We start from the raw sequence: 27163 nt of genomic DNA, 5'->3' as shown, positions 1-27163 counted from the left end.
CAAACCCAAAAAATTAAAAAGAGATGGGGCAGGGGGTGTCACATGAATGCAAAAGATCACAGGTAAACCTAGCCTTAACACCCACCAAACTCTCCCAAAATATCAAAATCTTGAACCACATCAACCCATCAATCCCTTTTAGAATTGATAATTACCAGACCTCATGTCAACCGTGTGGGACCAGTTAGGCGACACACAGATGCCAATAACCGTGCGGAGTAAGAAAGTAATACAATTGCGTTTGCAAACATCGTGCATCTTTAGATTTTAGAAAAAGGTGATCAAGACAAGTTATTAGCATAATACCAGAAGGTTGTGATGATTATGCCTCTTTATACGTAGACTAATCCTATAATCAGTCAACAATTCATACAGTTATTATAACTGACAAGCTTCAGCACCTAGACCAATGAAAATTTCATTGGATGCCAATCGCTGTCCATCACAATTATTATTTTCTAAGCAAAAGTGAATCAAAGCCTATCTACGAAACGTGCAATTGGCAAGCCGCCCCTATGCATAGAAAATTAGGCAGTCTCAAAATGCCACAAAATAAATATGAAAGTTAAAAGGATGCGTTTAAATATCGTTTATTTATTAAAATTTGAAAATTTATTATTGAAAATACAGTAATAAAATAATTTTTAAAAGTATGAATAATGTTACGAGATCCAAAAATGCCTAAAAATTCGTGTTTTGCTAATTTTTGTAGGTCCATAAACAGTACCTATGAGACCACTAAAAAAACACAGACGCACGGATTGAGCAAGACGCCCAATCCAATCGCACACTAAGCACCAAGATCCTTGTAGCCAACTGATTGATACATTTTAGTGTTTCTAACGAATTAGATTTATGACATGTTTGAATTGAGGGGAGTAGAGAGTTGGCCGGAAATTAGTGAAAATTCCAAAACAAGTACAATGGAAACAAATTTACCACGCTCATTGGGGTAGACTGAAAGCAATCATCAAACATCCAATAAATATATCAATGCACCTTTTGATCTTACAGAATAGAACACCAATCAAACTAGACTAAGATAAATTCCCTTAACTGGGAAACCGAAAACATTATGAAGCTAATGATAGAAAAAGAAAAAGCAAAATAAAATGCCCAAGATGGGAAAAATAAAAGGCATAAATATCTTCAAGAAAAACAAGGCGCATCCAGAAAACACATGTAATTTGATAGGATAAGCTAAAAGGACCCGGAGCTTCCACCATTCAGTAACAATAAACAAGAATGCCTACGAATTCAGAGTAGCGGTGAAATTAGTACCAAGCACCTTCTCCGATTAAAAAGACATTGAGGAGAAGCTCAACCCTAATCCATAGTTCACTGCTGTTCATCGTTCTTGGGTGCTGCTGCTGCAGCAGCTTCTTTGATCTCATCAGCACCATCATCCTAGATCGAAACCAAAATTAACGCAGAACCAACATAAGATTAGATTAAAACAACATTGAAGGCAAGAGAGCAAAGATATAGCTTTAAAATAAGGATCGAGTGCTAAACCTGCATGTCGGAGGTCCAAAGAGTGAGGTTATCACGGAGAAGTTGCATGATCAAAGTGCTATCCTTGTACGACTCCTCGCCCAGGGTATCCAACTCAGCAATCGCTTCGTCAAAAGCCTGATTGGCACAGGGAAAAAACAAAGCACTAATAAGTAACACGCATGACTCTACTAGTCCTTCCCAAAACAACACAACTCCGAAACCAAACAAACCATTGCCTAACTTGCGAAGCTACCCTATGAACAATCTAGATCAAATGTAAGACAATATATAGAAAGTGATATGGAATTCAGTTTCCCAACCTGTTTAGCAAGATTGCAAGCACGATCCGGGGAATTCAGAATCTCATAATAAAACACAGAGAAGTTCAGAGCAAGTCCAAGCCGGATTGGATGTGTAGGAGCCAGCTCAGTGTTTGCAATATCCTGCATAAACAAACCTACATTCAATGTATATCTTCGAACAATTCGCAAAACCAAACAAATAACAATGAAATATATTGCAAAAAATTATTCGCAGGAAATAAAATTATTCCAAATTAATTTGAATAAATGCAACAACAACAACAACAACAAGGCCTTAGTCCCAAACTCCACGATCACAAATTAACGTGAAAATAAAAAAAGAAATCAGATTTAATTAAAACAGTAAGGTCATCAAAATCAATATATATTTCGCACAAATTTCTCAATTGAAATAACATGCATTTAAATTTTGGATCTAAACAAACCCTAACTCCCTAAGGGCTAAGCATAGTAGATCTGCATTTAAATCGAATGCATAAATATGATTGTATATAAGATAAGAAAGATAGAAATGAGAAACCCTAAGATCTGACCTGAGCGGATTTGTAGGCAGTGAGGGTGCTCTCGGCGGCCTCTTTGCGGTCGGAGCCGGTCTTGAACTCCGCCAAGTAGCGGTGATAATCGCCCTTCATCTTGAGGTAGAAGACCTTGGAGTCGCCGGTGGCGGCGGAGGGGATGAGTCTGGTGTCAAGGAGCTTGAGGATTCCGTCGCAGATGTTGGAGAGCTCCGACTCGATCTTGGATCTGTAGTCCCGGATCATGGACACGTGGTCCTCGTTGCCGCGGCTCTCCTCCTTCTGCTCGATCGAGGAGATGATGCGCCACGAGGCCCGCCTCGCGCCGATCACGTTCTTGTACGCCACGGAGAGAAGGTTTCGCTCCTCGACGGTGAGCTCCTCGCTCTCCACCGCCGCGGAGACCTTCTCCATGAACTCCACCATCTCCTCGTACCGCTCGGCTTGCTCGGCAAGCTTCGCCATGTACACGTTCTCTTCGCGAGCCGAGGGTGTCACCGCCATTGCTGTTGATGATAAAATTAGCCCTCAAGAACCCAAATAAGACTCAGAGAAATCAGCGATTTTAGATCTGGAGAGAGAGAGAGAGAGAGAGAGAATGTGTTTGTGTTTGTGTGTGTGGGTGTGTGGGGTATTAATTTGAGTTTATGAGAGGCTAAGCTAATTTGGGGAGAAGGGGGGGGGCTTTTTTGGAGAGTCAGTAGGGGGGCGATAATTGCGTTGGGAGGGAGATGGATTTCAGTGATGGAATTTGGAGCGTTGGATGGAATACAGAGTGGGGTTTGAACCGTTGATTTTAGAGATGGGAAGCCGGGAGCGGGTGTGGGTGTTTTTTTTTGTTTCTTTTTTGTCTATCTGGCAAGTAAAAATGCAGCTGGCAAACACGGTTTTTATTTTTATTTTTATTTTTTTTTTGGTTACGAATGGTTAGCTAGGATTTGAAAGTTTTGAACGCATGGCTGAGTGGGTGGTTTGAAATTTTGAATATTGGATGGGCCCAATGTGAGTCAGAGGTAGTGCACTGTACACCAATGGCTCTGGGCCAGTTGCCTTGGGATGTCTATGGACCATTGAGTAATGAGTATCTACCCTTGCCTCATGGCTGGGCTGCTGAGAGACATGCTTTGTTTAGAAAAGACAAGGCCCAGCTGTCTGAGAAGTATTGGATGATAAATTCTTCACACTCAAGGCAATCAAATATTCAAATGGTTCAGAGGCTTAAGGAATAATTTTAAGTTTTATACAATAATAAACCACAAATATATGTGTTAGGTATGATAGAATTTCAACATATGATATCCATTCTATAATAATTGTTCATCATCATCAAGTCAATACACCAACTGGATTTTTAGCGTAGACAAGATTCGAATCGCATATCTCTTATTCAACAACAAAAAACTTTATTAATTGAGAGATAATTGAAACTCAAGGCTCTCCTCAACTTTCAAATATCACTACTTCTAACGTCAATATAGTTTGCCTACAATAACTTTTTGAAACGAAATCTTAAACATTTTATGTAGAATGGTTCTTAAACAATCTCATATGAGCATAATAATAATAATACAAAAAAATGGCCCTAAAATTGGACACGAGTAAAAATTATATTAGGGTAAAGTGAACTTTTCTTGAGAAGTTATTGAAAAAGGATTCCATAAAAAATGAATACCTTTAATTATGGAGTGCGTCACTACATTGGCATTTTCTATAGCGATAACTGTGGATCCAAAATATTACATTGTTACAGGAAGGTGACACCATATCACTACATTTGTTCTTAATGTACACAAAGGGTTTATTAGCAATTTAGCATTATTATAAAATTGGCAAAAGAGGAGAAGAAAAATTGCAAAGAGTTGTGACAAGTAGGAATGGACTAAAGATTTCAAATATATTCTATTATTCTTTGTAATTTTTTTATAATTTGATAGTTATAATGGGTGAGGGATTTTGAATTCTGAACATTTTTGTTGAAAATATTAAGAGGTGTTAATTAAGTTACAAAACTTTTAACTATCTATTCTTTACAGAAAATAATATTTTATTCTATCACACAAAAAGATAAAGATGACTAAATTTTGCTTTGCTAGGTTTTTTTTTTTTTTTTTGCTAAATAAATTTTGCTCTGCTAGTTGACCTACCACAAACCTCCTCTTTTTTTCTTTTCTTTTATTTTTTTGAATTTAAGATTGACTATGAACAAAATATATAACACTAAGTACTAGCACATGTGAAGTTATACTGAAACAAATTCTTAATAATTATTATTGTAAGGACTCAATTTGTAACAACCCAAAATTAGTTTGTTGGGTTCGAACGTTAAAGGCCCAAACAATAAGTTTGTAGAGAGTGGGCTAAAAGGCTAGGCCTTAGTTATTGGACAGTAGTTAGTCATGGTGTTCATGATGATCGCACAGAGGTGAACTGAGTTTGTCCAATAAAACGTTCTCCTCGGCACGGCCTGAATGGCTCTGTTTCTTGGCCCTTGTTCGAGGAGTTTTATGTTCTTATTATCCCTTTTTTCTCCGGTTACAATGGTTCAAGAGTCCATACATAATGCCCTTTTTTGGTGCATGAATTCTTACATTATATAGCCCCTCTCAATTGATCCTAACCTTCCATCTGTTGATCAGGCAGGTAGCTACTCGAGTGCTTGTCCCATTAGCCGCCTTCCCCCACTTTCTGTTAGTTGCAATAACCGAAACCACACTGTTCAGGGGTCTTTTCCCATCAATGTAGCCAGGACGTTTGTTGGCGCATTCAATGCAGAGGTGAAGTCTTTTCCTTGAACCGCTCCCACATTATACCCCCGAACGAGTCCTATTCTACTCGCCTTTTCTTCTGGGAGCGCTTTGGGGGCTGCCTTTGATGGCGTGTCGTTCTTCCCTTCTAGGCCTTGGGATGCCGAGGACAGGGTCGTCCTCGGCTGCATCTCTAGGCCATTGGGACTTTCGCTGCATGTCCTCGATAACGACTCTCCTCGGCGCGGGCCTTGGGCCCTAATGGAAAGTGGGCCGGGATCACAAATTCTCTGGCCCCACAATAGCCCCTCAAAATCTTGCTGTCCGGCTCCTTGAACGGAGATAAGGGTTTTGATGACATCAAGCCTCTGTCATAGCTTGTCAATCCTTGTCATCTATCAGTATCAGAGACTTTTCGTCTGCTCGAGACACGTTCTTGGAGCCTTGGTAGGTGAAACATGTCTTCATTAAATGCGGGTGGCTCTGTGCTTCCCACGTTCAACGGTGCGATGGTAATCTAACGGTGGAGATTTCCTTACCTTTATGGGCGGGAAAATTCGCGCAGTTACTTTTGATGGGAGGTATAAATAATTTTTAGAACTGATTTGTCTCTTCACTTTCGCACTTAAGAGTTCTAGCGTACATATCCTGGGTTCAGTCAAACTTCCATCCAAATTCAAGTCTATCTCCAGCATAAAAAGCTTGTTCGAGGAACTTTTCCTCTTTTCTGTAAGTTTTCTGCTCTCACTAACTCGTGTTTTTTCTCTTTTGGATTTATTTTTCTCTTGTTCCGCTCCTTCTCCCGTCATCCCCTGAGTCTGTTTAGTAGTTCCTAGAGATGGTTAAATTAAAAAAGTTGGTTGAGACCGAAGAAGCGATGGAAAAGTTCATCGCCAACTATAGGATACCCCCTAATGTAAGTTTGAGGTACTGCAAGAAGGGGGAGTGACATCTTAAGAGAAGGACGAGCAAGATGGTGATTCCCCTTCTCGCCTTTATAGAGGGCGGTATGAGAATCCCCATGGGGCCGGTAATGAGGAGTTATCTTAGACATTTCCAATTAACTCCCACCCAGTACGCTGCTAATGTATTTAAGATTCTGGGTTGTGTGGACGCCTTAAACGAAAAAATGGAGTTAAGACTAACTCATCATGACGTAAACTGGTGCTACAACCTCCAACATTTGAGGGGCAAATCCTACTACATGAAGACGAGAGACAATAGGGTTCGGCTAACCTAGTGCCTCCCCGAGTCCAACAAATGATTGAACAAGGACTTTCTTATTGTATCTGGGGAGTGGCACGATGGTCTTCCTTACCCAATTGTGGAGGGAGAACCAGGTGGGGTGTAGAGAGTAGGAGGGGGCCAATCCTTTGCGCTGTCTTAATTTTGTGTGGTTCGGTTACTAACCATGAACATGCCCTTTTTTGCAGATCCACACGCCTTTCACCGACACTTTCATCTGATCAACCGAGTGGATTTGGAGATCGTTCTCAAGGCGGCGGTTTTTGTAAATGACGAGGATGGTCAAGTCAGAGCCGCTCACAAAATCTTAGGGTACGATCCCATCCAGAAGTCATTTGCTGCCCCGAAGCACGTGATCAGAACTAATGAACCTCGGCTTCGAAAAATCACTGTAGTCGAGCACAGGTTTTTGATCTCTGAAGGATCTCCTGTCCCGGAGGGCATCCCGTTGGCGGGCTCTTCCCCGTCTCACCAAGCAGCGGAGGACAAGGGTGATTTGGGTCTGTCCGAAGAGGGGTTCGGTGTATTTGACCAGGCCGATCCATCCGAAGATCCTTCCGGTGACCTAGGTGACCTTGACTTGTCCAAGGTGGAACTGTTGTCAGTGGGAACATCATCTCGGGCGGAGATGGGTGTTAAGAGAAAGCCCCCGACCAGCTTGTTCGACCTGCTTGAAGGCCAGCCGGGGAAGGGTGTACAAGGAAGGTCGCAACCCAATGTTCTACCTCCCCCTCCACAGCCCCAGCCTGGCCAGACCATGTCTTCTCCTTCCCGGTCGCAGTCACAATCTCCCCGACCCAAACTTCCTACCCCTCCACAATCCACTCTACCTCCTCGACCTGAGCCCACCAACCCAAAGAGGAAGAGGAGTTCCAAGGGTAAGCAGCCAATGGACGGGGAGAAATCCCACTCCTCTCAAAAGGAGGACGAAGCCCCGCGAGCTCCAAAACAGTTAAAGATCGGGGATCAAGGCCAGGGGAAAGGGGTCGATGCCCAGTCCACGCCCAATGCTTGGCTTCCCGCCCCAATGCTCCACGGGGAGCCTTTGATGGAAGATGCATCCATGAGGAGCTTCCGAGATGGCGAAGGCACTTATGTGGCCGACGCGTTGGAGATGACCCTGTTGCTTCCCACTGACATAACCGAGTTGAAGAATATGAGGATGTAGGAGGTTTTCCTCAGCATGAAGAGGTATCTGGGTATGGTAAGACTCTTAATACTTATGACTTCGTCAACCTTTGCTCCCAGATTTTCATTCATAATGTATTTGTTTCAATTGGCAGGTCGTCCAGTCCACTTATAGGCTGGAGAACGAGGCTAAGGGGCAGAGTAAGTCTGCGGAACTTGAGCGTAATAAACGTATAGAGGCTGCGCGAACCCTTAAAAATTCCGAGGCCGACCTTGCGAAGGCCAGGGAGGACTTAAAAGAGATGACCAAGGCCAGGGATAGTGCTGAGGCAGGCCTGGACGGTGCCCAAAAATAGGCCGAGGAACAGACGAGGCGCCTGCTTGTCGTCGAGGAGCAATTGGAGATCGCCAATGAGCAAATCAGTGATTTAAAAAAAAAAAACTGACCGAGGCAGAGAAGGCTAAGGGCGTCGCGGAATGGGCCAGGGACGAAGCTAAAAGGGCCAAGACAGAGGCTGAGTTGGCCAGGATGGAGGTCGAGACCTCCAGGGACAAGGTCGAGGAGGAGGCTTACGATGCGGGGGTAGCCGATACCCAGGCCACCCTTAGAGCTCAAATCCCTGGCATATACAGGCTATACTACTCCCAGGTTTGGAATGACGCCCTCAAACGAGCCGGGGTGGAGGCTTCGTCCGACCTGTGGAAGGCGGAGAAGGTGTACTATCCTCCGGCCATCCGTGAGATCGCCTTCGCCAGCTCCGAGGCTGTAAGCGCTCCATAGGAGGCTGAGGCTGCTCAGTCAGAAGCTGCTCAGGTCATTGTCATTCCTGACGAGTTGACTAAGGGAGGAGAGCTGCATGAGGTGACAAAAGCACCTAGAGGTCTGAATCCTGAGATGCCTCAGGAGGTTGCCAAGTCTACAGTCAGTTCTCAGATCTCTGATGCCGAGGAGCCGGCCCTCTTGGTTCAGCCCCTTCAGGCTATTCCCCTTGCTAATGTCTCCGAGGGCCTCGAGACTAATCCTACTCGACCTTCCCAGAAAGGGGATGTCTCTCAGGGTCTCGAGGCTAATCCTGCTCAGCCTTCCCAGGAAGTGGCAAAACAAAATTGAAGAAGTAGGAGCCCCAGCCAACTTTTGTATTTGTTTCTATTTTAACTGTTAATTAGTTTCCCTTTTGTTTTGAGGATCTTGGAATTTTCCTGTAATTAAACTCTTTGACCACATATATGAAATTCTTTTCTTCCTTTTTCCTTTAAATTACATGTTCGTTGCCCTTGCTGATATTTACTATTGTTGCGAATCTCATGGTTTTTGAACTAGTTATCTTAACATGTATGAATGGTTGTGCATATGATGTATTTGGGATCACATCCCAGAATTTTAACTTACCCGCGCCCATGGGGCATTGAATTTGTATCTAGACATACTTATAGGGAGCTAAAGGCATCATTCGAGGTGCCGAGCGTGTTCTTGGGCCGTGTCTAGTACTTGGATTTGCTTGGAGTATCTAGTTTCCCCATAGGTTTGAGTCCGAGGACCATGCAAGACCTTAGTTCTATCTAGCACTTTCTTTTTGTAGTAGTTGGTTTCCCCATAGGTTTGAATCCGAGGACCATACAAGACCTTGGTTTTGTCCAAAACTTAGATTTTCTTAAAGTAGTTGGTTTCCCCATAGGTTTGAGTCCGAGGACTGTGCAAGACCTTGGTTCTGTCTAAAACTTAAATTTTCCTGAAGTAGTTGGTTTCCCCATAGGTTTGAGTCCGAGGACCGTGCAAGACCTTGGTTTTGTCCAAAACTTAGATTTTCCTAAAGTAGTTGGTTTCCCCATAGGTTTGAGTCTGAGGACCGTGCAAGACCTTAGTTCTATCAAAAACTTAGATTTTCTTAAAGTAGTTGGTTTCCCCATAGGTTTGAGTCCGAGGACCATGCAAGACCTTGATTCTGTCCAAAACTTAGATTTTCTTAAAGTAGTTGGTTTCTCTATAGGTTTGAATCCGAGAACCATGCAAGATCTTGGTTCTGTCCAAAACTTAGATTTTCTTAAAGTAGTTAGTTTCTCCATAGGTTTGAGTCCAAGGACCATACAAGACCTTAGTTCTGTCCAAAACTTAGATTTTCTTAAAGTAGTTGGTTTCCCCATAGGTTTGAGTCCGAGGACCATGTAAGACCTTGGTTTTGTCCAAAACTTAGATTTTCTTAGTTGTTGGTTTCCCCATAGGTTTGAGTCTGAGGACCGTGCAAGACCTTGGTTCTGTCCAAAACTTAGATTTTCTTAAAGTAGTTGGTTTTCCCATAGGTTTGAGTCCGAAGACCATACAAGACCTTGGTTCTGTCCAAAACTTATAGGAATTCTGTGAGTCGGGCTATTGGACCCGCGAGGATTAGCCCCTTGACAAAGGTGTGGGGCATAGACTTGATGTTAGAAACCCCTAGAACTGCCCGTGCCACTGGCACTTTGAAGTGTAGCCTTGGGTGAGAGCTAAGTTAGGGCAACAACCGCGTGCTGCTGGAAATGATGGAGGAGCTTTCGTATGGCTTACACCACTGCCAAAGTTATTTCTTTCGAGGGACCCTTGTTGACAGGGGCTTGATCCTACCATGACTAACCGCTGCCTGCGCCAATACACAAGCCTTCCCACAGATGGCGCCAATTGTAAGGACTCAATTTATAACGACCCCAAATTGGTTTGTTGGGTTCGAATGTTAAAGGCCCAAACAATAAGTTTGTAGAGAGTGGGCTAAAAGGTTAGGTCTTGGTTATTGGACAGTAGTTAGTCATGGTGTTCATGATGATTGCACAGAGGTGAACTGAGTTTGTCCAAGAAAACGTTCTCCTCGGCAAGGCTTGGGTGGCTTTGGTTCTTGGCCCTCGTCCAAGGAGTTTTATGTTCTTATTATCCCTTTTTTTCTCCGGTTACAATGGTTCAAGAGTCCATACATAATGCCCTTTTTTGGCATATGAATTCTTACATTATATAGTTCCTCTTAGTTGATCCTGACCTTCTATCTGTTGATTAGGCAGGTAGCTACTCGAGTGCTTGTCCCATCAGCCACCTTCTTCCACTTTCTGTTAGTTGCAATAACCGAAGTCACACTGTTCAGGGGTCTTTTCCCATCAATATGGCCAGGACGTTTGTTGGTACATTCAATGCGGAGGTGACATCTTTTCCTTGAACCGCTCCCACACTGTACCCCCGTGCGAGTCCTATTCTACTCATCTTTTCTTCTGGGAGCGCTTTGGGGGCTGCCTTTGATGGCGTGTCGTTCTTCCCTTCTAGGCCTTGGGATGCCGAGGACAGGGTTGTCCTCGGCTGCATCTTTAAGCCATTTGAACTTTCACTACGTGTCCTCGGCAACGACTCTCCTCGGCGCGGGCCTTGGGCCCTAATGGAAAGTGGGCCGGGATCACAAATTCTCTAGCCCCACAATTATTTTACTTAGAATATTAATATTATGTGTGCCCAAATTTACCTTGATGGATAGGGCTAGTAATTGGGCTCACAATCTATTTGTATTATGGGTTTTGTGTTTCTTACTATGGATAGTTCCTAACTAGACTACCAAATGCACCTCTCCGTTTTCACAAATTCACTCCCTTTTCTTCTCTAAGTTACTCTCCCTCACTCTCGTTGTGGCATCAACTTTCTCCTCACTTCTTCCTCTCTCTTTTCCATATAATTGCCAACCCCTTCTTCTCATTCTATTCTCCTATTTATAGCTTGAGGTGGGTGGAGGTGTTATGATTACTTTCTGATCTCACTCATGTGGGTGGGGTCCAATCTAATTATTCATGGTAAGAATATGCTCTATTGGGAACAGTGGTAATGGCATTGGAACTGGTTCCAGCCTCCAAAAGACTACTCGGCAGCAATATTCCTCAAGGCAATACCGGGCTGCCGAGAACATAGACTGTTCTGAGCAAACACATTCCCGATTAAGTTATAATTGATCGACATGGGCTTGCTTCTAATACATTTAAGACAAGATGGATTCATTATGGTATTTGGGTTTAGATTGGGCCTTGAAGTGAGTCCAGACCAAGGTCAAAGGTCCAGTGGGCATGGGATCATGTACTATACCATAAGGCCAGGGCCCAAGGTTCAATGGGTCTGGGATCAAACCCTGTACAAATATAAACAATAAATTTGTACTAAAATGGCTTTGTACATGCTCTAATATTAAATAAGCTTAAAAATATAATGATCTTCAAACCATGTTCATTAACAAATTCAATATATGAAGATCTCTAAAAATCTGCCGATTTAGACTTAAAATAAATAGAAACATCTTATGCGATTTCCAAACTTGGGAATGAATGGAAGCCTTCAATAAAAAGAAGACAATAACATCGATATACAACAAATTAGGGAAAACATTATTTCCACACTAATTTTTTAAGTGTCATCCTCTCTCACTTATACCCTATTTTAGAATTTCCAACTAACTCTATTCTACTCCCACTCCTACATTCTCTCCCTCAATCCAAACAGGCCATTAGTAACCTAGTGGAATCAGTGGACTCCACATGAGTTATATACCCTATTAGTCTATTACTATGAGAGAGCATGGGGTGAAAAGAAAAACAGGTTCTCCTAAATCAACTAATAAAGTCCATAGTCCACGCCCTTTAATTCATGGCAAGTTAATTTATTAATTTTTTTGGCAATAAGATAAGTACCCGTTTGGATACAGCTGCTAGCGTCTGCGTTTTGGCCTTTTTTTTTTTTTTTTTAGAAGAGCGTTTCACGTGATTATGCACTGTTTAGTGGGTCCCGTATACTGTTCACGAGACCCACAAACCTCTTTTTTTAGCAAAACTTTCATTAAAATTGGTCCCACAGCACTATTCATGCATTTTAATTTTTTTTTACTATAGTGTCTTTAGTTTTCATCAAAATAAGCAGTATCCAAACATCAAAATAAGCAGTATCCAAACACACTCTAAGTATTCTGCAACTGAGTTAGTGTTAAGATGATAAATGTTGTTTGAAACATCATTTTCACATGAATTCATCAATAATACCACATTTACCATATATTAATCAAAAAAGACTAATCATCGGGAAAAAAAATCATATCAATAATGGGAAAAGTTTTGTATTAGTAAACTTATTTAAAATTATTGAAGCTCTTAAATAAGAGTAATATTGCATATAAAAAAAATTTTCACAACTTACTAATTACGAGGTTGTGATTGATATAACATTATTTTGAGCGGCTCCACAACCACAGCTGCCACAACTAACGTAACTTTTTTATTTTTAATAATTTGATAAACATAACAAAGGGAAAGGAGGTATTGATTTTAGTCTAATTCTAGCTCTTGACAGTAACATAACTTTTATTATCCTAAATTCCTAATCATGTGTCTTTTCAATGGTGAACTTTTTTTGTAGTGCACATGATGCATAATCCATACAAACTGACGTGGATGCAGTTTTTTTTTTTTTTGGGGGCCATGGCAACTTGCCAAATGCCAATGAAGTAGTCTTTCTCCGAGGTCAGCATTTTGAGATGTATGATGATATTCCCATGCGCCACAAAAGCAAGAACTTTTGGCACAAACCTTTTTTTTTTTTTTTTTGCTATGGCACAAACCAATGTTTTGTTTTCTTTTGAGTGAATAAGTCTCATTTCCTTCTTTCCCTTCTATATTTTTAGAGATAAATATGTTAGGAATGTTTATCCTTCTTATAAGTTTAAGAATTTCAATAAAAATTTGTTTCACAATTTTATTTTTGTTTTTGTTCCCCCTATTAGAGATATCTCTCCCTCTCTCTCTCTCTCTCTCTCTCAGACACACATTTTGCTATTAGTCTCTAACCTTATTCTTTTATTTGCTTTAATACTTTTCATTATATATATATATATATATATTTTTTTTTTTTGGACATGAAATTCAATATTGAATGACATTTGAGGCAAAAGATTAATTTATGTATTTTATTGTTTAAAAGTTGTTGTTATTATTTTGATGTTAATGCAAAAAAAAAAAAAAAAAATTTTGGTGTTTTGATTAGTGGATGATTTTTTTTTTTTTGGATAATCAATTAGTGGGTGATATTCAATTTTGTTACTTTGTATAACTTTTATCCAATTGTGATCCAAATATTTATTCATATTTGCATGATTGTGGAATTCACTATATATATGAAAGTTTCTAATAGTGATCATCTCAACATTTTTGTATACAAAATTTAGGGTATAATTTTTTTTTTTTTGTTCATCCTTAAATTATACAATCTTTTTCTTTCATGTTTCAAATAAGAAGTTTTATCTCCGCTTTATGCAAGTGCAACCTCCTAACAAATTGTTACTTATTATTTTATATATTCTTATTGAAATTCACTACTAACATACATGTTAAAAATTAACGCTCTACATTTAAAGGAAAACATTTTTTTAGATGTTTCATTTTCCCTATAATTTGTATCTCATTATCAAATAAATTTTACTATCGTGTTTTTTTTTTTTTTCCTTCACATTAAGATTGATATAAATATTGTAATATTAAAATTTTATATATTGTAGTATTGTCTCACATTTTATATAAATAATGTTAATATATTAAGAGATTTTCGTTAACCTTTAATGTAATATTATTAACTTAAATAATAGAAATAAAATTTTATTTATTGTTTCACTAATAATATCTATTGATTAGCAACAATTGGAAGCAAAAACAATAATTTTTTTCCAAGATTATAATTATGTTTTTGTTAATCTGTTAAATTTACTTAATATTTTAAATAATAATTGTAGGGATAAGGGCTCAAAATAGTGAATTGGGCCTTGGGCTTCGGCCGAGGATGTTGATTGGTCTGAGAACTAATAAACAACAGTAAGGATGTCAAGTTTAGAGTTTTATAAGTAAAATACAAGTGGAGAGGTCGGGAAAGGTGATCTGAGGAGGATTATTTTCTCGGATGAACGAAGCACAGATCAAATGCCTATTCTACCACCCAAAATGACCCTACAGGAGACTCCACTGAGAGGGGCGTGCATGTTAAAACAAATTGGAAGAATGGGAGCTAGGAAATATTTAAGGAAAAACTGCTGCCACCGCATTAAATGTCCTGCAGCTAACTTTCTGACCGCATTTATGTGGAGAAGACCCCTGAACAGTGCTACCTTAGCTACCACAACTCACAGAAAGCCTGAAAGGGTGTTTGATGGGACAAGCACTCGAGTAGCAACTTGAATGTTCGACAAGTGTAGGATCAAGATCGTCCGAAGGGAACTATATAATGTAAGAGATCCTCCATGGATGAGGATCGAAAAAATCACAAGAGAAACACTGTAGCAATCAAGAACCAACTTTGTAATCAAACTTGAAAGGAATATATAAGAACTGATCTCCTTGGACTGTGCCGAGGACGACTTTCTCTAATTCAATTTAACCTGTTGTAAAATGTACTCCCCCCTAGATCGAGGGTTTTACATGAAATCACCACTTATTTAATTTTAAAGGAAAAATAAGAAAACCTTCAATAAAAAATACTTATGTTGTATTAATGTATATGACAATTTACATCAAATTTTGTAATAAAAATTTACAATGCTTTTTTGTCCTAAATACAATCTAAGAAAAGTAAATTATATTGCTTTATTTCCTAGTTACATTCTAAAAAATGTAAAATTACATATACAATAGCATAGTCTAGAACCCTTAATCTTGGTTTGAAGGCTAATTTACGAGATGAAAATGGATTAAACACCCATCTAGCCCAGTAAAACCAGTCTCCTAGGTTAAGGTGGTCAATATCATGTCATGTCGAACAAATACAAACAATATGTCATATAAACATGTTAATTTGCAGGAATTGTAAACAAATATGTGTTAGGGGAATTAGACATAAAAAGAAACAAAAAGTGAAACTTTTTAGATAACAATTTTAATGTAAAGAAAGCATTAAGGTAATGGCATGTTCATCCAAGAAATCAATGTAAACAAAGAATTCCTAGACATGTTCATCTAAGCATGTGAACAAAGTTGTCATGTTATTTGTTATCAACATAATTGCAAAGAGAAACAAATAAAAATAAAACATTTGAGCATATTTGATCATCCAAGCAATTATGAAAAGAAATAAAGGAAAAATCCCTTAGACATGTTCATCTAGAGAAAATTAAAACACTTAGACATGTTCATTCAAGCATTTTAAAAAAAGTAGAACAATTACCTAGACATGTTCTTCTAAGCAGTCAAAAGAAAATTGTGCTTCAGCCTAGAAGTGTTCATCTAAGCATGTAAAAGGAATATCAATGCGACATATAGGCATGTTCATCCAAGCATATCATGAAAGAAACAAATAATGACTTGTTAAGCATTTATTGAAGCATGTGTAGAAAGTTAAGAACATAATTAACTACTTATCAACATAGAGCATAAATTAAAAAGGGGAAGTGATCACTTAAAGGGTTAGGGAGAAAGCAAGGAAGTACTAAACTACAACCAAAGTAGGAACAATGGTTGCACAACATCTTTTTTTTTCTGCTTTTTCACTAGCTCTCCAAAGGGAATTCGGGGTCTAGAAAATGAAAGAGGTCTTCTCTATTTATAGGGGAAGAGATGACTTAGCTTTAAAGCTAAGTTATTAGCTTTCTTCTGAAGCTAAGGGAGGAGATAACCTGTTTAAATGAGCCGGAACGGATTTGGTGTTGATCCCCATTTGAATTTTGAAAGGAAGTTGAAGATGATGCTGCACCTGCTTCGTATTTTGGCTCTAAATTTCCGCTCAAAATTCCAATTGATTCAAGATGGATGTTTTTTGAAAGGAAATTCAATTATCTACAACTTTTTCAGAAATAGAGAAAACCAAATTTCAACGTTTTCCAGGCCAAAAATGCGTTTCAAATTGCTGCTGAAAATAATAACGTTTTTTGAGCATTTTTGAATTTTTTCACAGGATGTATCTGTTTCTCTATCCAATTTATTTTTCAAAAATCTTTCTTCTGAAGCAAAGGGAAAGGATAAGTTTATTAGATAGGCTTGAACAGATTTGATGTTGATCCCCATTTGAAATTTTGAGAGAAAATTGAAGATAATGCTGACTTTGTGTTATCTTCTGCACCTGTTTCGTATTTTGGCCATAACTTGCTGCTCAAAATTCCAATTGATTCGGGATTGATGTTTTTTGAAAGGAAATTCAATTATCTACAACTTTTATAGAAATAGAGAAAATCAAATTTCAATGTTTTCCAGGCCAAAAATGCGATTCAAGTTGCTGCTGAAGATAATGACGTTCTTGCATTTTTTTGAATTTTTCCTATCTCCAAATTTTTTTCAAAAGAGCAGATAAGATGCCCTAAAGGAAAACTTGTTTTTTTTGTTTTTTTTTTTTTTAAATGAAAAAAAATGAAATCCAATAAAAAATCACACTTAATTAATTATAAATTAATTCTTGTGTGAAAACCAATCAAAATTAAGTGTTTAAAATAGAACGTGATTAGGCCCATCGTGTAAGTGAGCCATGATCATTGAAAATTGTTTGTATGATTACTTTTAATCAGATGGTCCAATCAAAACCCATGACATATCATTATGATTGTTAGAGTATCAAGATTTGTTTTGTATCACAAATCTGAAGATCTATCGGTTGGTTAAATGCAAGTTGTAAAATGGGGTGTCTATACTTGTTTCCCTGTTCCGGTCAACTAGGCCCACTTTATTCGCGATCCAACTCATTCTAACCCAGTTTTCTAACCCACTTTCTACAAATTCATTCTTTTGGGCTTTTTGGGCCTAGATCCATCCATCGTCTGGACGAGTGTTCAAAGCTTGGCCCTTACAATAATACTTATGAGTTTCCATGCATCACAATAATAGTAATACTAATTTATTAAAAAAAAATTTGAAAAGTGTGCAATGCACATACCTATCACTAGTATTAACTATTAAATAAACTTTAAAACATAATAATCTTCAAAAGCTACCATTTTAATTAAAGAATTAAACACATAGAGATCTCTAAAACTCTGCCAATTTATGCTTAAAATAAATAGAAACATCTTATTTGGTTTCTAAAGCTGAGGAATGAATGGAAGCCTTCAATAAAAAGACAATTGCATTGATATACAATGAATTGGGAAAGACATTATTTCCACACTCCATTTTCCAGTGTCATCCTATCTGGCTTAGTCACCTAATGGAATCAGTGGACTCCACATGGGTTTCTTTTACCCTATTAGTATGAGAGAGCAATAGTACTATGGTGTGAAAAGAAAAACAGAAAGTTTTGAAACAGGGTTCTCCTAAATCAACTAGTAAAGTCCATAGTCCATACCCTCTAGTTCACGGCAAAGTTAATTTATTATTATTTTTAGCAATACCGTAAGTATATCTAGGACGATGTTAGTGTAAGATGATAAGTGTTGTTTGAAACATCACTTTCACATAATGATACTATTTTTATTATATATCAATCATAACAATGGTATCAATTAAAAAAAAAATCGTGTCAATAATTAAGAAAATTTTGTGTCAATAAACTTATTTAAAATTATTGAGGCCCTTAAACAAGAGTAATGCTGTAGATTTAAACAAATTTCACAACTTATTAAATGTGAAGTTGTAGTCCGTATAACATTATTTTTAGTGACTCCACAACCACAACTAATATAACTTCTTTGTTTTAATAATTTGATAAATATAACAACAGGAAAGGAGGAATTGAATTTAGCATAGTCTAGCTCTTGACAGTAACATAAGTTTTTTTTTTATAAACGACAGTAACATAAGTTTTATTTTCCTAATCACATGTCTTTTCAATGGTGAATTTTTTTTGTGGTACTGGTACCCATATTGCAAAATCCATAACAGTACCAACTGATACGGATGCAGTTTTTTTTTTTTTTTTTTTTGGTTAGACATGGAAAAGTTTAAGATCACAAAATTTTTTACAACTTTTTACCACAATTGTAATGTGGCAAAGTATGATTGATGAAGAAAAAATTGTTGGTCCATCTGTAAATGATAATTACCTACTAACAATCTGTCATGTCAGAGTTTATAGCAAAATAGTTGTGGAATAATTTATGGCCCTAAAACTATATAAATCACATATGGATATTTTTTGGGCCATGGCAAGTTGGCAAGTTGCCAAATGCCAGTGAAGTAGTCTTTTTCCGTGGTCAGCATCTAGAGATGTATGACGTTCCCATGCGGCACAAAAGCAAGTACTTTTGGCCCAAAGCAATGTTTTTGTTTTCTAAGTTACGTTAGAAGCCGAGAAAAATGCCAATTGGAAATGACTCTCCCTTTCCAATTGTCTACAGCCCACTTTTACTTTTAAACAGAGGGCAAATATTGTGTACAATTAGATTTTACAAGTGTGTACAATTTGATTGATTTAAGGCCCGCCGTGTGTAATGGCACCAAAATTTCCAATTAGAATAAAAGAAGCCCACTGTAAGGTGAAAGTCAATATACACGCCCCTGGTTTGGTTGACATAACTTAGTACCAAGTCTTCCTATGGCTAACTCTCATTATTTAAGGATAACTGTGAACGCAAAACTGACAAGATAAGAATCCCAACACACGAATTAATTTTCCTAACCCAAAAACAAAAAAAAGTGATGGAGTGTGCAACGGAGAGAAGCAAAATACAATTGATATATGATGCCTGTAATGCTGTTTTTTCTCAGAAGGAGCTTCCAACCTATAAACAAATTCAATGGCTGAAAAATCTCCTAGGTATATTGGGCTTTTTAGCTGTTGTAATCTTCATGCATGTTCTTGTTTATTAACTCTTACTGTATTATAACAAATTTGTTTGAATGATGAATTAATGCAGACATAACTGAAGCCATAGACGTGGGGATTGATGAATTTGGCTCATGTGAGTCTCCGACACCAAGTCCAAAAAGTGACAAGAGATTGATTGATGGGCAAAGCGTCTCTGAGATCACTTATATTCACATTCATGAATGTGACAATTTCTCTGTAAGTGGAAAAATGTTTATGCCTCAGCCACATATATTTCCTTTACTTCGATCTGTCATATGCTTTAGTCTTTAGTCTTTAGATAATACACTACTAGAATAAGTGTTTGTTTTCCTTGCTTCATTGCTTGATTACGAAGAATTATTGTTTTGAGGTGGTTTGTTTTTATGAGCAGATGGGAGTGTTTTGCTTTCCAGCAGGGGGGACATTTCCTCTTCATGATCACCCTGGAATGACAGTCATAAGCAAGCTCCTCTACGGTTCTGTTTATATCAAATCTTACGATTGGGTGAAAGTGACAAATTCTGGAGGCCGAACATGTAAGAAACTATAGGAATTAAAGCTCTGTACGAACAATAACATCAGCACTGTTTTTTTTAGCATGCTTACTAACTTTTGATTAGAAACCTGTTAAACGAGAATATGGGTCCATTTCACAGTTAATTGGTACAATTTTAGATTTGTAATATTTAATTTGAACCATGAAACGAATAGAATCGAAGTTGAAAGAATCCTAACTTAAAATGGTGGGTGCAGCTGGACTGGCGGCCACTGTAGTAGATGGCATTTTCAAGGCTCCGTGTGAACCTTCTGTCCTTTATCCAAGAAGTGGTGGTAACATTCATTCTTTCACTGCATTGACTCCTTGTGCTATCTTGGATGTGTTGTCTCCACCATACTCTGAAGAGCTTGAAAGGCGCTCTACTTATTTCTCAGACCTTCCTATTCCTTCTCTTCATGGTAATTACTAATCCATGTTGTTTTACTTTTATCTAAATCATGTGATGAAGTGTTAATGTTTCTCCTCCACCTTTTGGCCCAGGCTATGCAATGCTTGAGGAAAAAGATCTACCAAATGATCTAGTTGTTATTGGAGAACCTTACCTTGGCCCCCCAATTGTTAGCCAATATGACTTTTTGTCGGGTTGGACAGGGATGTAGTAGTGTGCACGATGCAGTATGCTCATATTTTTGTGAAGTTTTGAGTACTACAGGATGGCCCTAGATGGGTTGTATGGTGTAAATATATGTAACGCAGGAACGAGTCAGATGGGTTGGCCTGGCCTATAAAAGACAAGTAGGAGCAAATTAGTGATGTAAATCTTGCCAAATATTTGCCAACAAGCAAATGAATGTTGTTGAAAGCTCACCATTTTATACGTACAGCTGCCATTGCCACCAGGGAAGTGGTAATTTGAGTGTGACATTGTTGTATTATTATTATTCTTTTCTTTTCTTTTTGGATAAACCTCGTTGTTGTTTGGGCTGTGGCTTGTGGGTACGAGGCACCGATATGATCATACGAGGCATGACAACAAAATATATCAGATGATGTAACCACTTTGGACAATAAACAACAGATTGTAGTCATAAGATCAAGAAATATTATAATCGAATCGAATAACTTAAAGAGTATTGATTTAGAAAATATTTTTAGAAGTTTTTTTTTATGAGAAAACAAAAAAGTAACTAATTTTTTTTATAGTTTTTTTTAATATTTTTTTTATAAAAGTAGTATTAAAACTTTCTTAAAATGGTTCATTAACAAATGCGTTAAGGCCTTAAGGGTACCTGTTAACATAACTCATATATATATATATATATAAATTATGATTTCTAGTGTTGGCATACTCTGTCAAATCTCAATTATATTTGCAATCATCAACTGGTATTGATTTTTATCGAAGTATAGCACATGAGATTAGAAGACTAGCATCTGAAAGTGGAGTTGTTGTTTAAATATTTTTGCTTAAGAGAGATTGTCATGTCAAACAAATTTCAGGCGAAAAATAAAATTTTCTTTTTTAAAATTGAACAAAGAGTTTCACTTGAAACTCGCTTGAATTTTGGTTGAGCGAGTTTTAGAACTTGAGAGAAAGTTGTTACTTTATTCCTATGCAGATCCTATCCAATCAACCCTATCATATATTTAAATTAATTAAAAAAAAAAAAACCCATTGTGATTTATAAGTGTATCGTATTGCAATTCACAATAATCTTTACTAGTGGATTAATTTGGTGGGCTAGGCCTCAAAGGGTTTTTTGACCATTGTGATTTTCTCTCTCTATAAATACATCTTGTGTTTGGGTGTTTGAGTTTTGGGGTTATCATGACTTGCTTTTTTCCCTTATAATTAATGTGGTTTTTAGTGGTTACGTGTGAGAAATTGATACCTAAAATCTCCATGTTGTGATAAATGGACATCAATAGCTTGTAACTATCGTGCTTGATTCATTCATTTGCCATTCAAAAATTGTCACAAGTTGAACAATTGATTAGGGCTTTGATAGATACGACCTAGTGACATCTATACTCTAAACTATTGTCACTCTATAAATTCCTTTCATATAATAGAATTCACTATGAAATAATGTTATGTGTAGCTATTAAGTCACGAATCATATCGAGAATTAACTATCCTTAAGATACATATATACTTTAAAATTTAATAAATAATATTAATTTTCATAGTATAATTATACACATATATAAATAAAAAATTCATGCTACATTCACCTCTCACTCATTATTTTTAATATCTCTTTTTTTTATTAGCTCATATTTTACTTCGTTCAATTTATTTTTATTAATTATACAATAAATTTATTAAAAATATTTATTTATTTTTTGATAATTTAATAATTATAACGGAAAACAAGAGGCTTGAACTTTGGAAATTTCTATTGTAAATTCTTTGTATTTTGCTTTTCAATTATTTATACAGTAATAAATACTAGAATAATTTTAGAAATTTTATATACGGTTAACAATTTTAGAATAACCCCAAACATTCTTATCTGGTATTTCTGGTTAAAGTAAAATATAGAAAATTGTAGTTCCTTAGACAAAGTATGGGGTATTAAACTCTGGGACCATGAGGCAGACCCATTCCTACCAAAAAAACGTGGGCCTGAATCACAAAGTAGCGAACTTTTGAGTTAAGGAATCGTAATTTCATACTACCCTCTTCTATATTTGGCGTGTAGCAATTGTGGGTCTGCCTCGCTCGTCTTTTACTCTTTTTTTTTTTTTCTTTTTTGTCGGGGGAAAGAATTGTTCTCCACCTTCCACGCTGCCCGACCGACATTCTCCCTTTCAATCTCCACCGTTTCTTCCACGTGTCATATCTCTCTTTCATATTTTCACTGCAGTCAGTCTCTGGCTGTGTTGAATTAAGATTGTGTTCTCGCCGTCCTAGTTAACTGATAAAGTTCGGTTCTGATTAATTCAACTTATATAATAAGAATAAAGAGACTTAAAATTTGATCTTTTATTTTTTTCACAAAAAAAATTAAGTAATATCTCAGTCCGATAATATAAAAAAATTATGTAAAGTGGTCGCCGTAAGTTTGAAATTATATTTAAAAAAAAAAAAAAAAGGGATTGGTGAGTGGTGACCCATACTCTACACCTAAAGTGGGCCTAAACTCCACAACACAATCTTACTGGTTAGTTTAATGTATTGGTCCTCTCAGGTTTACCAAGACAATAAGTAAACGTAGAAGCCTAGAGAGAGAGAGAGAGAGAGAGAGATTGCTTTGGCTGGTTTTCTGTCTGAAATTAACAAAGCATGGAACGGTATGAGATTATGAAAAATATTGGGTCTGGGAATTTCGGAGTAGCCAAGCTGGTTAAAGATAAGAGGACCAGAGAACTCTATGCTGTTAAGCTCATTGAGAGAGGCCAGAAGGTCTGCTTATTCATCTCCTTTGACATTTTTTTCACTACTTTTTCTTTTCTTTTCTTTTTTTAGATATGGCTTTTTTGGTTTTGGGTTGATTGACTTGAGGGGCATTCTTAAATGTTGCAGATTGATGAACACGTGCAGAGGGAAATCATGAACCATCGATCATTGAAGCATCCTAATATTGTTAGATTCAAAGAGGTTTGATATTCTTTCAACCAAGTACTTATGGATATTCTTTTCTAGTTCTTCTGGGTGTTCGTTTTTAACTTAAAGAATGAAACTTGGTATCTGTCAATTAACATATGATTCTTGTTCTTGCTTCCTAGACTGTACCCTGACTTTTAGTTTTTAGCCACTTGTAAATATTCTATACCAATTTCTATAAGTCTAAGCTAGAAAAGTGTAGCGTATATGTTAGAAATGAAGCTAGTGCCTAGATATATGTTTGACGATAAGGTTTAAAAGAAAATATGAGATGATAGATAGCAATAATCAGATAAGCTGCTTTTAGTCTACCTTCTCTTTCCATCTTTCTTCCAGGTACAAGTACTTTGAGAATTATGTTAGAAAATGATACACCATGAACGTAGATTAAGTTTCATCTTCAGAATGTTTGTTGGGTTTAGGGGAAGATGCTAAATTATGCTGTTTGGAGCATTTTATGCTTTAATTAGTAGGATGTTCTAGTTGTTGTGAGAACTTGGCTTTGTGTGTGTGTGTATTTTTGGGCAAAAACACATTTTTGGTCCCTATATTTTTCCCATGTTTTCAATTTGGTCACCAAGATCAAGTTTTTATAACTTCATTTTGGTCCTAATATTTCTAAATTTTCTGTCATTTTGGTCCCTGCCATCGTCTCAAAGAGAATGCATATGTGATCAATGGACTGCACTGCTAACTTAAAAATTGTGCGTTTTATATAAGTGAAATATGGCAGGGACCAAATGATGAGAAGTTTAAAAATATAAGGACCAAAGTGAAGTTATAAAAACTTGAGGAACAATTGAAAACATTGCCAAAATATAGGGAACAAAAAGGCATTTTTGCCTTTTTTTTTTAATCAAATTTTATTTAAAAGGCTTACAGGGCTGATTGTTGCAGGTCCTGCTAACACCAACGCATTTAGCGATAGTTATGGAGTATGCTGCTGGAGGTGAACTCTTTGAGAGGATATGCAGTGCTGGAAGATTTAGTGAGGATGAGGTATTTTATGATAAAATATGGGGCTTTTGGATGTCCCATGGGATTCTCTAATCGTTCCAATTTTAATATGTACTTGCATTTGAATTAAGTCTATCTTGCTTTTAGAAGCATTTAATCATAGTGAAATTCCATTCCTTACTTTGGTCATTTGAATCAGGCAAGGTTTTTCTTTCAACAACTGATATCAGGGGTCAGTTACTGTCATTCAATGGTAAGAACTCTGACCGTTCTCTAAGAGTGTTTTATAACATTTCAATCCAAATTGTTATTTCTTTATCTATGATCTTTGGTAGTGTGTAATGTGAAGAAAATTCATGTGTTGCAGCAAATCTGTCATCGAGATCTTAAACTTGAGAATACACTCTTAGATGGAAGCACAGCACCACGTGTTAAAATATGTGATTTTGGGTACTCAAAGGTAATTGCATTCACCCATACAGCAGGGCTATATCAGACTCCTTATGTCCATTACTCTTTGGTTACTAATGCTTTTACATCATTTTGTTAGTCATCTGTGTTGCATTCACAACCAAAGTCTACTGTAGGGACGCCAGCATACATTGCACCTGAGGTCCTGTCTAAGAAAGAGTATGATGGAAAGGTGATACTCTGTTTTTTTACTTGTTCATTGCATGAATACATTTTTTTTTTGTTTCGTTTGACACCTATTTTCTACAGCTAATCCTTAAGAACTATAGATTGCAGATGTTTGGTCCTGTGGTGTTACCTTATATGTGATGCTCATTGGGGCATATCCCTTTGAAGATCCTGGTGATCCAAGAAACTTCAGAAAAACAATTGGGGTAAGTTATATGGTATGAACTTTTCAAACTGCCCCCCTTCACCATTGGCTTATTTTTCTACCCCCATTAGAATAATCATAAGATAAAGATAATACAATATATATGGAAGTTTTCTTTTTCTATATGGAAGTCTTAATTTGAATATTGTGGCCTATGGCAGCGGATACTTAGTGTCCAATACTCAATTCCGGATTATGTCAGAGTTTCCATGGAATGTAAACATCTTCTATCTCGAATATTTGTGGCTAACCCAGAAAAGGTAAATGAGGTTTCATTTTGGTATTGAAATGTTGGTTCTGTAAATGCTGCTAGATGGTTTGGCTTACCCAACAGATAGCCTGCCTGTCTTTACCAAATTTGATGATGCCTGAAATCTTGAAATTAGTGTATGAGGTCTCACTGCACTTCTCATACCTAACTATTATTGTTATCCTATTTGTATAAGCACTAACTAGACAATACACATGTTTTTTAGTCACTGCAAATGTTCAAGTTTCAATAGCTAGTCCTCCCCTTAAGGTCTTTTTATGAATTGGTGACATTTTGAGTATTATCAACCCAATAATTTTGTGCTGTGGTTGTCAATTCTTGCCCAAATCAGTTGTTTATTCTTGCCTGAGCTCATCCTATTACAATGTATATTTATAGGTTGGTTTTCTCCTCATGGTCTTTACTTGTACCTTTGCAGAGAATAACGATCCCAGAAATTAAAATCCACCCATGGTTCTTAAAGAACTTGCCTGTAGAACTCGCGGAAGGAGGAAGCTGGCAGAGCAATGATGTAAATAATCCATCCCAGAGTGTTGAGGAAGTATTGGCGATAATACAAGAGGCAGGTAAAACTCTTGATTTGCCTAAGGCTGGTGGGCTTTTGCTTGGAGGCAGCAGCATGGATCTTGATGACTTGGATGGTGATGCAGATGTTGAAGATATAGAAATGAGTGGTGATTTTGTGTGCCCACTATGAGTGGAAGTGTAAATATAGATCTTGCTTTGTTGAGGTATTGGATCCACTATTCCCTGTTGTATAATCTGTGGTTGACATTTGGTAGATAAAAAGGGTCCTTCAAGTGTCACTTGCATTACTTACTTTTCATAGTTTTCTCATAATAATTTCTGTTACGTTCTGTTTTTTATTTTATTGCAATGAAGTTGAAGGTCCTATTGAAACCATATTATAGAATGATGTGAGAAATATTATAATGGTAGCCTCATCCTATGCGTGTTGACGTGTATGGGCATGATTCAGACACCATATGGTCCATATGTAATTAGTATATGGTTAATATACCCTCAGAGAAGAGTTTTAGAATCAGACATGCTTAATTTTTTTATTTCTTTTTATGATGATCAATTATTATAGTATCTACACCAGTGGAAATCTGGAAGATACAACCCTTATTTTATTCTCACCCCACATTGTTGTGAGATGAGTTTTATAGAAGGGAAGGAAAATAATTGATTCTTCTGAATTATATGGTAGAACGTGGACAGCTCTGTCACCATTCGCGTTGGCTTTGCCATTTGTCATGACACATAATATGCTGTGGTCCTTCAATTAGAGGGATGATAAATCCTTTCGAATCTCGATGAGTTTGAGTGTCGAAAGTGTGTTCATTGAAATGCCTGCGTTGATTATGCAATACAAATGTTGACTTCTTTAAAATAAATAAAAAAAAAAAAAAAAAAAAATGAGCCCTCATGGTTAAACATAAAGTAGCCATGTATAAACTCTGTGTCACCATTTTCTGAAAGAGTATAATGCATCTGTTGCGACTATGAGTTTAGTTGCTGTAAATTTTATCCTTTAGCTTGTTCCTGCTTATATTCATACTGTTTTCCTGTGGAAATATTCTAAAAAAAGTGTCTAGTTCAATCGTAAAAGTAGTAGGAGAAAACAGCTCAGTAGCTAATGCAGCTAAAATTAACAGAATGAAAAGTAAACAGAGTCGTGAGTCTCGAAGGAACTACACACTTTGATTGGTCGGTGGTGATTGACAGTAGAATGAGGCTGTCAGCATCATCTACCAAATCCAATCGCTGCGTAGCCTGTTTCATAGGACACTGTT

General features: G+C 37.3%; 3 protein-coding genes across 3 annotated transcripts; 2 read left to right on the top strand and 1 right to left on the bottom strand.

Moving 5' to 3' along the window:
• Positions 1-953: 953 nt before the first annotated feature.
• Positions 954-3037, bottom strand: LOC115971237 (14-3-3-like protein). Its single transcript, XM_031091022.1, has 4 exons — positions 2354-3037; positions 1818-1940; positions 1516-1632; positions 954-1407 (listed from the first exon to the last, which is right to left on the bottom strand). The coding sequence occupies exons 1-4, from the start codon at positions 2837-2839 to the stop codon at positions 1339-1341; spliced, it is 795 nt and encodes a 264-aa protein (XP_030946882.1). The 5' UTR covers positions 2840-3037; the 3' UTR covers positions 954-1338.
• On the top strand, positions 2849-26267 carry LOC115971236 (serine/threonine-protein kinase SAPK2). Its single transcript, XM_031091021.1, has 10 exons — positions 2849-2933; positions 22919-23091; positions 23212-23286; positions 24190-24291; positions 24449-24502; positions 24617-24709; positions 24800-24892; positions 24990-25094; positions 25255-25353; positions 25783-26267. Exons 2-10 carry the CDS (start codon positions 22972-22974, stop codon positions 26059-26061), a joined length of 1020 nt encoding a protein of 339 aa, XP_030946881.1. The 5' UTR covers positions 2849-2933; positions 22919-22971; the 3' UTR covers positions 26062-26267.
• LOC115971240 (plant cysteine oxidase 1-like) lies at positions 18870-20632 on the top strand. The gene is made up of 5 exons (XM_031091025.1): positions 18870-19150; positions 19251-19399; positions 19575-19719; positions 19937-20140; positions 20223-20632. The coding sequence occupies exons 1-5, from the start codon at positions 19033-19035 to the stop codon at positions 20339-20341; spliced, it is 735 nt and encodes a 244-aa protein (XP_030946885.1). The 5' UTR covers positions 18870-19032; the 3' UTR covers positions 20342-20632.
• Positions 26268-27163: the final 896 nt, after the last annotated feature.

Source organism: Quercus lobata, chromosome 12 (genome assembly GCF_001633185.2).
Source record: "Quercus lobata isolate SW786 chromosome 12, ValleyOak3.0 Primary Assembly, whole genome shotgun sequence".
Classification (NCBI taxonomy): domain Eukaryota; kingdom Viridiplantae; phylum Streptophyta; class Magnoliopsida; order Fagales; family Fagaceae; genus Quercus; species Quercus lobata.
Note: the sequence above shows the minus strand (reverse complement) of the source record. Positions and strands in the feature narration are given on the sequence as shown.

Excerpts from the sequence above, each read along its gene's own strand:
- LOC115971236 (XM_031091021.1), top strand. The coding sequence starts at position 22,972 with ATGGAACGGTATGAGATTATGAAAAATATTGGGTCTGGGAATTTCGGA. Across the intron at positions 23,287-24,189 it reads ATATTGTTAGATTCAAAGAG|GTCCTGCTAACACCAACGCA; the intron begins GTTTGATATTCT and ends TGATTGTTGCAG. Across the intron at positions 24,292-24,448 it reads GAAGATTTAGTGAGGATGAG|GCAAGGTTTTTCTTTCAACA; the intron begins GTATTTTATGAT and ends CATTTGAATCAG.
- LOC115971237 (XM_031091022.1), bottom strand. The coding sequence starts at position 2,839 with ATGGCGGTGACACCCTCGGCTCGCGAAGAGAACGTGTACATGGCGAAG. Across the intron at positions 1,941-2,353 it reads CTGCCTACAAATCCGCTCAG|GATATTGCAAACACTGAGCT; the intron begins GTCAGATCTTAG and ends TTGTTTATGCAG. Across the intron at positions 1,633-1,817 it reads CTTGCAATCTTGCTAAACAG|GCTTTTGACGAAGCGATTGC; the intron begins GTTGGGAAACTG and ends TGTGCCAATCAG.
- LOC115971240 (XM_031091025.1), top strand. The coding sequence starts at position 19,033 with ATGGAGTGTGCAACGGAGAGAAGCAAAATACAATTGATATATGATGCC. Across the intron at positions 19,720-19,936 it reads AAATTCTGGAGGCCGAACAT|CTGGACTGGCGGCCACTGTA; the intron begins GTAAGAAACTAT and ends TGGTGGGTGCAG. Across the intron at positions 20,141-20,222 it reads TCCTATTCCTTCTCTTCATG|GCTATGCAATGCTTGAGGAA; the intron begins GTAATTACTAAT and ends CTTTTGGCCCAG.